Source organism: Corella eumyota, chromosome 3, assembly GCF_963082875.1.
Source record: "Corella eumyota chromosome 3, kaCorEumy4.1, whole genome shotgun sequence".
Classification (NCBI taxonomy): Eukaryota; Metazoa; Chordata; class Ascidiacea; order Phlebobranchia; family Corellidae; genus Corella; species Corella eumyota.
Window position 1 is genome coordinate 5,246,817 of NC_137492.1, and position 12,645 is coordinate 5,259,461.

Consider the following 12,645-nt stretch of genomic DNA (forward strand, 5'->3'; position numbering starts at 1 on the left):
ACTCTACATATCAGCCAAGTAAGTATGATTTATATTATTAAATGATTTGGTTTTATTTATTTTATTGATAGTGTTTGTACAAAAAAAAAACAACTAATATGTATCCTATTGTTTTTTATTAGAATGAATGGGATCAAATACTTCACTGTTCTTTTCCTGCTAGCCCTCTTAGTTAGTACAGAGGCAAAAAGGTATTTTTAGTTTAACTTACCTTAAATATAATAACTAAAAATAAACATTTGCTGTTAATTAATTAAAAACTTGATTCTGGAAAAAAAATTTGTTGAAGCAAATTTCAAAAAATTTTTGTTTTTAATTTTGTGGAATTTTTTCGATTAGTTAATTTTTTTGTTTTATTTAGATCAAGACGGAGAAGGCGTAGACGTAAGGCCAAAGCAGCACCCCAAGGAGAAGGTGAAGGAGGTGCCGAAGCTGCCGATGAAATTGCAGAACTAGTTAAAGCTCTAAACAAAGACACTAACATGAAAGACAACGTAAATAAATGTTAATCTTATTTTTTTGTGTTAAATTATGCCCAAAAACAAGCTTGCCCTTTTTCCCCCCCAAAAAAAAGAAAAGCAGAATATCAAATCAAAGTATTAAGATGTTTTAGTTTAATCTTGATAGACCTTTAATTGTAAGTTTAAAGATTTAAAAATATTTTTTATAATAGTTTACATAACAGCCTTTTTTTGAAAAAAAAACACTTTTTTTAGTATCTGCAGCAAGACATTTCGGCCATATTAGATGATTCAGTGGGTAAGCGCAATATTATAATTTTTATTCAACTCATAAAAATAATGTAAAACAAACTAAGTTTTGTAGGCCTATTTTGTTATGTATAAAAATAATGAAAAAATTATGTAATATAATGTTTTTGAAAACTTTTTGAAATGTTTTAGAAAACAAAAATGAATTGTACTAACAATGTGACAAATCGGTCAACAAGATATCCAGAAACTAGATAATAAAAAGGAATATTTTTAAAAATATTAAAAAAAATAAAAGGATGCACAACTTATACCAGACTTATGCTTTTATATAAAGACAATTAATTAAATATAGCAACTAGAATAATAAAAAAATCTGTATATTTAGTAGTTAGAAATTTAAAACTATTTAAATTTACCCCTTTTCACACCTTTATTTTACTCATATAATATTAAAAAAAATAGCTAGTATATGTAAGAAATATTTCCTCTTTTTGATTAAAAACTTAAAAATAGTCATAATCTGTATAGTTAAATTTAAAGTAAAGTAATGAAAGTTATCAATAACTGATAAAACAAACAAAGAAATACTTGTTTAACAAAAATAATAGTTACACACTTGAAGATAAATTTATTTAGTGTAGTTATAGAAAAAATAATTTAGAAAACCTAAATTAACAGAATTACTATGTACCAAAGTTTGTGGTTTGATAATGATTTGATAGTTATCTTAAAAGTTAAATTTTAAGGCAAAAGGTAACTTTGTTAGTTATAGATTGACTGTTTGATTAACTGTGTTTAGTGCCCACCTTTTTGGATATAACTTAACATTTGCATGTGAACAATCTAGTATGTATAGTAATGAATCTTGCAACTTTTTGTTCGCATTCTTTTCTATAGCTTTCAACGCTTATACACATTAGACTATTTTTGTTAGAGCAAGTGCAACTGCTTACAATGGACTGACAATCAAATTTAACTGACCCGGTAATGCTCAAACAAAAAATATACAACGTTCATTTACTGCAATAAAAAACATTAATAATAACTAAAATATGCAAACAAAAACTGTAAAAATTAAACTACATTATATAACGAACTGTCTAACCTATTTTTACGAAACTGGAACAAACACATGGTAGACACATTTTTGTCATGGTCAATCGATTTACAATTTAAAAAAGTTATTAACTCTTATATACATTTATTATAATTGTTTTGCTATTTTAGTATAAGGGCAACACTGAATTTATATTTTTTTAAATAATATACTTTCAACTTTACTGTTTTCAGTAATCAATTAAGGTGGAGTAATTAATGATTAGAACACTTGGTTTTACTGAAAATTGGGTAGTTGTGCTTTCCCAGTTCATTAAAATGCTGAAGCTCCCTAAAGTATCCCCAGTGCATTAAAATTTTGTAGTATTTGGAAATATTAGGCTCAGTTATTAACATATTGCTGCAGCATATTTTAAAATTCAACGTTATTTCCAAATACAATAAAACATACTGCTAATTATTTATGTGAAATCAAATATTTAAAATCAACCTTTTAGGCCTTCTTATTTAGAAATCCTGCTAACATAATCCTTAAAACATTTTATTAAATAAAAGTTATATTGATATTTTAACCAAAAATAGATTCACTTGTAACCCCTGGCCAGCCTTAAGTTTTTTTTATGCAAACTTGAAAATTTTTATACATTGTCTAAAAATTGAGTTGTAGTTTTGGGCACAGCAAAAATTAGTACAGTTATAGCGCTTTTAAGGATGCTTTGACAAAAGTTGTTGGAACTAATCCAAATATCGCATGTATTGAAGCTTGATGTTTTGACAACCTTATAATGCTATTACCAGTTCAAAAAAGATAAACCAAATCACATGGGAAACTTTTTTAAACACATGCTGGGATTGGGAAATATTAAAATAGAAATCAATATGTTGTTTGTCAATGTCAACAGATGAAGTAAAATTTTCAGTTATTTAATTTGGACTATAAAACCCCCTTAGAATTTGAATTCTTAATAAGTTAAAGTTGGTTTAACATAGAACAACACTACATATCAGCAAGTTAGTATGTTATATATTATTAAATATCTTAGTTTAAGTTAATTAATATTGTTTGCGTTCAAAAAAAAGCAATTAATATGTTTGAAATTGCTTTCTTAGAATGAATGGGATCAAGTGCTTTACAGTTCTCTTTATGCTAACCCTATTAGTTAGCACAGAAGGATTTTTTTTTAGGTAATTTTACAACTTAAACAACTAAGAATAATCTTTTGAATATGAGCCTAAATTTGGGTCCATTCTTAATTTTTGTTGCAAAAAATTTTTAAAAGTTTTTGTTTTTAATTAAGTTAATTATTTTTTTATGTGTTAAATTTTTGCACTGATTTTAGAACAATTGCTAAAATAGGAAAGGGTATTGTGAGGCATATTTCACGTCGTCGTCATGAGGATGCTGCCCAGCAATCTGACCAAACTCATCGACATCATCCAGGCGATGAAATTGCAGAACTAACCAACGATCTAACTGAAGATGACATGGAACAACTTGAGGACATGAAAGACAACGTAAAACATAATTTTTCTACTTGTTTATGTTGAATTTTATTCAGTAAGCTAAGGATTGCTTTTAACCAAGTAACAATAATAAAAAAAATTAATATTATAGTATCTTGACTGCAAAAATTTATGTGAAAAAAATGACATTTATTCCATGTTATTATTAATTTTAAAATTTGCAGCAAGATTTTTCCAATTTTAAATATAGTGACCAAGAACCTAGCAAAGATACTGAGTTTGACGACATGGAAATTTCACCAATATTGGATAATATTGTACATGGGTAAGTAAGAGATATCTAAATTGGTAGAAATAGTCTGTTCCAAATTAATTTAAGTTTTGTAGAACTTATTCTATTATGTATAAAAATAATGTAAAAATGTATAACCTTTTTTTTAATTTTTTAGGGAACAAAATTGATTTCTACTAATGAAAAATCGATCAACTAGATATCCAGAAATCAGATGATAATTAGAAATATTTAAAACAACAATAAAAAATAAAAGAGTGCATGCATATTACACCTATGCTTTATTTCAAGCCAATAAACTATTTAAAGACAATGAACTATTTATTTACACCATATAGAAACAAAAATTAACTGAATATTCTGCATATATAATGTTTAGAAACTTAAAAAAGATTTAAACTTACCCCTTTTTACACATCTATTTTACCTAATATTTAAGAAAATATAAAGTAACTCTGTTTTACATATGATCACATACACCTTAAAGGTTTTAAGTTATAACCATAGGTGAGCATAGTAAATCGAAAAACTAACTTCATTAAAATTTTAATTTATTACACAAGATATTAACCTTATTTAATTAAATTAAAGAAAAAATAACGAAAATTAATAGGGGTCTTTATGCTTTTTTACAGTTAACTTAAAAGTTAAGTTTAAACGATTAAATGTAACATTTGTATGCGAACAACCTAGCTTATTTATATCAATATATATTTTTCATGTGCAAAAAAAAATATATATATACCAGACATTTACTATACTATTAATAAAACAAATATGCAAACAAAAAAACAAGTATACAAACAAAAAAATACAAAATCAAACTGCAATGAATCGTCATGGTTAAAAGATTTACAGTTTTTAAAAAATTATTAATTACAAAGTTTTTTTAATAAAATGGTAATGATATTTTAGAATAATAACAAAAATTAAATGATTTATTTTTTTAATTTAGAATTTTCGTTATATTATGTTAAAAATAGTGTTGTTTAAAATCTTGAATTATGAAACGTTTCATCTAATATTAACTGGAAGATGTTTAAACAAGTATGTATGTTGTTGTTGTTTGCAAAATTTTAAGTATGTTGTTGTTGTTTGCAAATTAATTTTACACCTAGGTTACTACTAACAAGTTTTTTTATTAAAACTTAACTGTTATTTTAAAATATTAACAAAAATTACCAAATTTATTTTTCAAATCTTGATTTATGATTTTCGCTATATATCCTGTTAAAAAAAGTGTTTTTTTAAATCTGAATTACAGGCAGCGTGCTATGGCATTTGATGAATCAAACAACCTTTGGCTATATTAAATAAGCTGTTGTGTTTAATTTTAGTTATAGAGCCCTATAACTTAAAAAATTTAAAAATATAAAATATAAAATTAAGTCAAGACTGGATCCGAAATTGATGTTTAACTTTAAAATCTACAAGCATCCAAATAAACCTCTCTTACAAGAATATTTAGAGTTAGTTTAAACAATTGGTATAAGAAATTTTTGTTGTTGTTTGCAAATGAATTTTACACTTAGGCTACAAGCAACACAATAACAATTCAATAATAGATTGAAAAAAACACAAATACATTTATGATTTTTATGATGACTTTACAAAATAGAAGTTCATATCAAGCTTAAACAAAAATCTGTTTTATTTAACAAATTGTCTGTTGCAAACGTTGGGGGACTTTTATATCACATATTTCTGCAGCGCATTTTCATTTTGATCAACGTTATTTCCAAAGACAATTAAACATACGGTATATCATTTGATGGAAATTAATTATTACAAATCAACCTGTTAAATTTATTTATAAGAATATACTGCTATCGTGCACTTTATACAGTTTATTAAAGTCATATGAATATTTTACCAAAAACAGGATGTAAATTAAAAAAAATCTTCTCTAATACTTGTACCCGAACCCCTAATAATTAATTATTACCAGTTCAAATTAGTTTTGTTTTCCACACTTTGAAAACTGTGATAAACTGAATCATATTGTATAAATGTATGTTGGCAATGGGAAATATAAAAATGAAAGTCAATATGTTTGTCAATGCCAACATATGAAGTAAAATTTCCAATTATTCCAAATTGGACTATAAAAACCATCTGCAAATGGGAATCTCAATTTGAGAAAATTGTTTTACATAGAACAACTTAACACACCAGCTAAATTAGTAAGTTTTATTTTTTTTATAAATTGGTTTAATTTTAGTAATAGTGTTTGCAAAAAAATTAAAAATTACATGTACTAAATTGTTTTTATTAGAATGATCTGCATAAAATACTTCACGGTTTTCTTTTTGCTAGCACTGATAGGAAGCACAGATGCGTGGAGGTAATTTAAGTTTTACTTATTTTAATTTTAACATCTAAAAATAAACCGTTGCTGTTAAACTATTTAAAAATTTTTGGGCCTTTACAAATTTGTTAAATAAAATTTCGAAGTTTTTGTTTTTTATTTTGTTAAATTGTTTTTGATAAATTTATTTTTGTAGACGCCGCCGACGTAGGACCGTTATCCATCACTTCCATCACCATTATCTACACACCACAGTGACGCATGTACACAGATTTACACCAATACACCATGTTTTTGGAGATGTCTGGCCTTCGTCCAAAAAGGCTTGTCTTTAATTAAATAATAATTAACACATGTGCATATCATATCTTTAATGTGAAAATGTTGTGACAAAAAAAGACTTTTATTTCATGATGCTATCAATAATTTTAGGATTTGCAGCAAGATGTTTCTAATTCTAAATATATTAGCGAAGAAAGTAGCAGAAATCCTGGGCTTGATAGCATGGAAATTTTGCGTATATTGGATGACTAAGTACAAGGTAAGTGGGGGCTATAAAAAAAAAAGGTAAGTGGGGGCTATAAAAAAAAAACTATTCAAGATTTATCAAGTTTTGTTAAACAATTTTTGTAGGCCTTTTTATCATAAATAAAAGACTGTAAAAAGGTATACAACTAATTTTTTTAATGTTTTACAGAACAAAACTAATGGCATGGTAAGTCAATCAACTAGATATCCAGAAACCAGATGAACAAATGAAATGCTTAACTTTAATAACTTTAGAAAAAACTTTAAAAAAATAAAAAAGTACATACATATTAAACCTATGTTTTATTTAGAGACAATTAATGATTGAATTACACCGTAAAGCAACCATAAATAACTAAAATTTCTACAGATATGATATAGTTAGAATTTTTTCTTTTCAGGTTTTTCGCGCATTAATGAAGGTAAACACATATATATAATAAATAGCCTATTACATTTATGTGATGGGAAAAAATGCCCAAATTAATTTATTAATTTAAAACATGCCATAAATATTAATGTTTACATAAATATTTTAAGTAGGCCTATGTCATGGCATGGCCACTAAACCCAGTATAAATTTAACTAATAATAACTACAATAAAAAATTAATAGGACAGCGCAGTAGTCTAAATAAAAGATTTTAAAAAAAAAGTTTTAAAAATCAATTTTAAATAAAGTTATGACAAATTTGATAATACTGTTCAAATTTTAAAACTTTAATTAAATATTTCAAAAGATGCACCTTGATCTAAACAACTTTTAAGCTAAAACATATAATATTTAGTAAAACAAAACTTAAAAAATATTTAGTAAAACAAAAGTTATACAATTATTATGTAACGAATATAATGTATATATATATATCTTTATCCTCGATGTGGGAAAGTCGAATAAGTGACTTAAACACATCAATTACTCCAACCCAGTTTCGAGTTGCCTGTGGCAGTTTAAGATATTATAGATTATAATTGCCCGATAATTATGCTGCTGATCAAGTGCTGACTCAGCAGGAGTTCAAACCGTTTATAGCACCTTACTCAAGGGTGCTACAGCATAAGAGCAGTGGGGATTAAACCTATGACCTCATGTGGTGCAGCAAGTGTTCTTACCACTACACCACGCTGCCGGTAAAAAATAATGACCCCATTGACCTTATTTTAACAAAGTGCGCCTTGATCCAACTAACATTTAAGGTAAAACATTTAAACTAAACAGCTTCAATTTCCTATTAACATAATGAAATGATAACTAGTAAGCTAACGATAGCAAGCGCTAGCCATAACCAAGTTTTTTTTACAAAGCACGGGCACCTTTATTTTAAAAGTTTAAAAATGTAAATAGTTTAATATTACACTTATACACCCAAGCTTAAAATATAAATTACAACAATACATACACGACTTATATATTTTTGTCATTTTTTGCAAAACCTAGCTAACTTGATTAGTTAAAAACTCTTAAATACGCTTCTTAAAGTGTAAAAAACGTGACCGTTAGCTATATAAACCTATTCTTTGCCCACACGCTTTACAACTGATGACGTCACAAATTTTCTCTTTGCGTAATTCACTTGAAGTTTTAAAGACTGCAACTTTAAACGAGAATTTTTACGTAATTCGGTTTTTAATTTTGGAGTACTACATTCGAACCCCGGCAACTGCTAGTTTTATTAAAACCAATTAGTTTTGTTTAAGTATGCACGGATATAATTAATTTAAAATGACGTTTAAAATGGGTTATAATACGATTTAAGTGTTTTTTTTTGCCAAAAAATGCCCAAAAATATTTTTCGATTTTTGGTCAAATTTAATAAAAACAGCCAGTACACAATCCCCGTAGAAAATGCCAAAAATCTCTATTTTTTTCTTAGTTTTAATAAATAAATGATTTTTAGACTTTTGATGGCTTAATACAAATAAAATGTTTTTATTGCAAAAAATTTAAAGTCTTAGTTGTTTGCAAATGTATTTTTAACCTACTAGCAACACAAAAACAATCAAATTATAAATTGACCAAAATGCAATTTCATTTATGATACGCTTTTTACAGCACTTGCAGTTCTCCCAGCTGAGGGCGCCTTCACGCCCAAATATCTTCCTTTGTTTTCAAACAAAATAGGGGGTTCGTAGGCCATGTTAAACAGGGTCGCCGGCTTAAATGAATCGACGGAGCTCGTTGATGCCGTTTCAATCCGCAAATTTTCCGCATTTTTCGCTGCATTTTTTTCCGGGGAAACATTATCCGCTTTTTCCAAAACCTTAAGAAAAACCTCCGCATCTGCGCGTTGCTTTAGTCGCTCCGACCTTTCGTGAATTTCAGAGTTACGAAGTCGTCCCGCTAAATCAGCAATATCGAAAAAAAAGTTGGGGGAAGGCACAACACAATCTGTGAAACCTCTTTTGACTTTTAAAATTGAGGTTTTGGGAACATTATCCGTCTTCACAGCTACGTTGAAATTTTGGCTATCTAAAGACGATAAAGAAACGGTGTCCTGAATTTTGTCTTTGACAGAAATCTGCGTGACGTTGTCTTCCCTAAAAGTAACTTCGGGCACAGATTTTTCAATAGCCGGCACTAAATGGATTTTACGCAATTTCTCCGTTTCGCGTTTTTCGTAAGTCATCTTTGAGTCCAACTCTGTCCGAGGAGTTTTGAGTGTAAAGTCGGTATCTTCTGAGTCGCAAGGACTTTCTGAGTGCTCGACAATAGTCTCGAATGAGGGACGAATCGATTTTGTGTATTGCTGAGCTGGTCCGCTTCCGTCTTTTGAAGGTTTTGTATATGTAACTTGAACAGCGGGCAACTCACTCTACAAAATCGAAAAACATCTAAATATCTTTATTTAATCTTTAATTTGAACATTTTTTCGACAAAAAAGACTTATAAACAATGCTTCAGTGCCAGTTAAATAGTGTGAGCCCATTAACATTGCTTTATTAATATTGCTGTGTAATTAGAGTTTAGACTAGGGTAGTGTTGTGAAAATATTTATCTACTTGAGAGCAGTGGGGATTGAACCCATGACCTCATGTGGTGTAAGCGTTCTTTCCACTACACCACGCTACTTAAAGCTGTAAGTATACAAGTTCAAAAAATTTGAACATGTTTTGTACTTAAACTTTGTTTTAAGTGGGTAAAAAGATAATTTATCAATTTAAATAAATATAGTTTTATTGGTAAAAAATAAAATATGTTGCCTACCTGAATGGGAATATTTAGGTTTAAGTTTTCGTTCTCTTTATACAGGAGCTTGGGAAGCCTCTGAACCGCATCGCAAATCTCTCCATCATAGACCTTTCTTTTTACCTCTCTCATGCTCAGGTTTGGTGAATGTTCGTAAATAAGTGCAAGTTTGTAGACATCAGTTGGTACGGATGACGTGTTACTTCTAGAATAGATAATGCAAATCTTTCATAAACTGCGTATAATTTTTGTTTTACCTATTTAAAGCTTAAGGCATTAAATATGTTAACTGAATAGCTAAAAAAAGTATTTGATTAAATTTTATGATCATGCAACCGAAAGCGTGGGCCAACGGTTAGTTAGTACACTTGACTTTACTGCATGAGGTCCTAGGTTTGGTCCTTACTGTTTCCATGTGTAAAGTCTTAAGTAAGACTGTATAAACAGTTATTCTAGCCTAGTCAAAAACCAACTAGCAGATATAATAATCGGGCAGTACAGACAATAGTACATAAAAGACAACTCAAGACTTGGTCCGCGTAACAAATGTAACCAATGTTTAAAACGTGAAGTTGGCCTTTCCATATCTAGCATATTATAGATGTTAAATATATATTTTACTTGCAATGTTTTTCGTGGGATTTCTGGGACCTGATTTTGACACAATCCGGGCAAGAATCGGGACCTAAAATTTCACAATGTTCCTTTGACATTACAACATTCGAGTTAGTGAGATTCTTACTAAGGGATCTGTATATAAAAATATATGTAAATTATAAATGGAAAAAACTTATTAAAGCACATTAGGCCAATAGACTCAATTAGAAATTTTACTACGTGGCGCCAATTTATATATAGTACAATTTATTTAGAAAATTTCTAATAAAAAAAAAAAGAAGTTTAATTTATTACCAACAAACACTTTATTAAAAATTTAATAAATATTACCTGCCGTCGATCTGAATATCTGGAAATATTGCGCATCGTACACACCTTTCAGAAAAATCATCGAAGTTTGTATATTGAGAAGCTGCATTTTTATGATTTCTTGGTTTCCACGAATGAGAATCCTATGTTGTTAAAATACAAACATATTTTTTAAATGTTATCTCTAAAAAGAATAATTAACAACAATGTTTCTTTTTTATTTACAGCACTAAATATGCCAAATTCATGTACGCCTAAATACAAAATCTAAAACACAACTTTATATTAATTTAAAAATGTTTTAAGCAAATAAATTTTAAAAAAATTACGTTGGTCCTGCGTGGATTCGATGACTTTATATAATCGACAACTACTTCACCAACCGTCTTCGGTCGTCTCGCAGCTAACTCAGGTTGAGCGTTATCAGTTCTGTAGTTGTACTGCGTCCCTTTGTCGCTAAAAACAGTTTTTGTTACAATTATAATGCAACCTATTAAAGTCATAAGTTCAACTTCTACCTATGCCTAAAAGCAACGAGTTATGGTCATGATTTCGATTCCTACCTATCCATTTGCCTTATTGATTAAATTAAGATTATTGGTTAAATTTTTATTTATACCTCGGTATAAGGTTAAAAGTATATAGTCTGACAAAGCGTTAAAAAAGAAGTTAAGGTTATAAGTACGTATTTCGTAATGGTAAAAGTACAAACTCACTTGTTGTTAGGTAATCCTTGTACCCTCTGTGAAATCTGTTTGACCAATCGTGGAGTGGGAAGAGTGCCTCTAGGTGACAACAGGGGCGCATTTTGTTGCTGAGCTATTCTGTTCAGTTCCAAAAATTTAGCGGGTCTGACCTTCGTGTAACCTTTTTTAAGCAGCATCAGCGAAGAGCCTGAAAATTTAAATATTAGTAAATTTTAAACTTGAATACTGATTAGCCTTAAGTCATAATGCTGACCAATTGTTTCTTGTAAGTAGTCTGGTGATGGGCTTTGTGCCATAGCTATCACATCTTCAGGCTCAGGAAAGCGAAGATCTGAAAAAAGATCATACCAATTAGACTTTATTTATTGAGCAATTATATAAATAATATCCCAGGCTGTCCCGGCCAACTCAGAACTGGATAAGGGTGACTTAAGTTATTCTATATTAAGGCTGTGAAGTCGGCTTTCCCACATTGAAAACGAATAAATTAAAAAAAAAAACAATACCATTTCTTCGTCTCGACGACCCTCTTGATAGTTGTTTCATACGGGCTGGAGAAGTGACCGGACGTCGAGCCAGACCGCGTCCGAACATCTCAATACCTTCCAAAGTAAACCTGAACTGACGCCGGGGTGTAAATTGTCGAACACTGTAGGAAGATGACCGGGTACTACCGGTGCTAACCATTTTATTTGCTGCAGTCTTGTTTTATTTTAAAGCAAAAATAAAGGTGTTTTGAATCTGTTTTTATAAAGTATTTGCTGTTTTACCTTTAATGTTAAATTTAACTGAAATATTAAAATACTTGCATATAGGTTAAAAAAGTACCTCTAAACAAGACACCTCTACTACCTGTTAAATTGCCTATTTAAAATACCCTTTCACACTTTGACTTGCAGCAAAATATTAAACACTTTAAATAAACTTTTAAGTGGCTAGTTGCTTTAAATACAAATGAATTTAGAATAAAATAGGGATAGGCTACTTAATACTAACGTGCGAATATTAATATTGTAAAGCGCATGTTTCATTTTAAATTTCGCGACTAAATATTGATATAATGGTCTACGATAATACTGCTACAATTGACTACATTGACTTAACCTGTTCTCAATACAAAACGTATTTCCTCTGTATTTGCTTAAGTTAAATTAGAAAAAGCTACATTAGGTGCTTACAAAATTTTAAAATATATTACTGTCTTTTTTCTATATGCATGCTAAGTATATTAATAAAAACCGCGTAAGTGCTTGATATTTTTCAACGAAAATTAGCCGTAAAAATATAAACTTAATGTTAATCCTAATCTTGTAGATTACAAATTAAACCCTACGGTTTCTTATTACAAATTTTGTCATGGCATCATTTAAACAATAAATTAAGTTAGGTAAAGAAAACATATCAGATTTCACTACTAAAAAAAGGGGGACGCCGAATTAAAATTCTTTGGCATAATTAATTCAT

General features: G+C 28.9%; 2 protein-coding genes and 1 long non-coding RNA gene across 3 annotated transcripts; 2 read left to right on the forward strand and 1 right to left on the reverse strand.

Moving 5' to 3' along the window:
• Positions 1 to 1,018, forward strand: LOC145746131 (uncharacterized). Its single transcript, XR_014281292.1, has 5 exons — positions 1 to 18; positions 123 to 191; positions 362 to 494; positions 717 to 759; positions 903 to 1,018. It is a non-coding gene; the product is annotated as an uncharacterized LOC145746131 (long non-coding RNA).
• A 1,736-nt stretch (positions 1,019 to 2,754) lies between these two features.
• On the forward strand, positions 2,755 to 3,797 carry LOC145746122 (uncharacterized). Its single transcript, XM_082564311.1, has 5 exons — positions 2,755 to 2,780; positions 2,880 to 2,954; positions 3,110 to 3,284; positions 3,458 to 3,558; positions 3,683 to 3,797. Exons 2-5 carry the CDS (start codon positions 2,881 to 2,883, stop codon positions 3,693 to 3,695), a joined length of 363 nt encoding a protein of 120 aa, XP_082420437.1. The 5' UTR covers positions 2,755 to 2,780; position 2,880; the 3' UTR covers positions 3,696 to 3,797.
• Positions 3,798 to 8,317: 4,520 nt separating this feature from the next.
• On the reverse strand, positions 8,318 to 12,176 carry LOC145745676 (uncharacterized). Its single transcript, XM_082563815.1, has 8 exons — positions 11,688 to 12,176; positions 11,435 to 11,512; positions 11,191 to 11,368; positions 10,804 to 10,930; positions 10,496 to 10,617; positions 10,169 to 10,297; positions 9,566 to 9,752; positions 8,318 to 9,173 (listed from the first exon to the last, which is right to left on the reverse strand). Exons 1-8 carry the CDS (start codon positions 11,866 to 11,868, stop codon positions 8,394 to 8,396), a joined length of 1,782 nt encoding a protein of 593 aa, XP_082419941.1. The 5' UTR covers positions 11,869 to 12,176; the 3' UTR covers positions 8,318 to 8,393.
• Between the last annotated feature and the right edge of the window lie 469 nt (positions 12,177 to 12,645).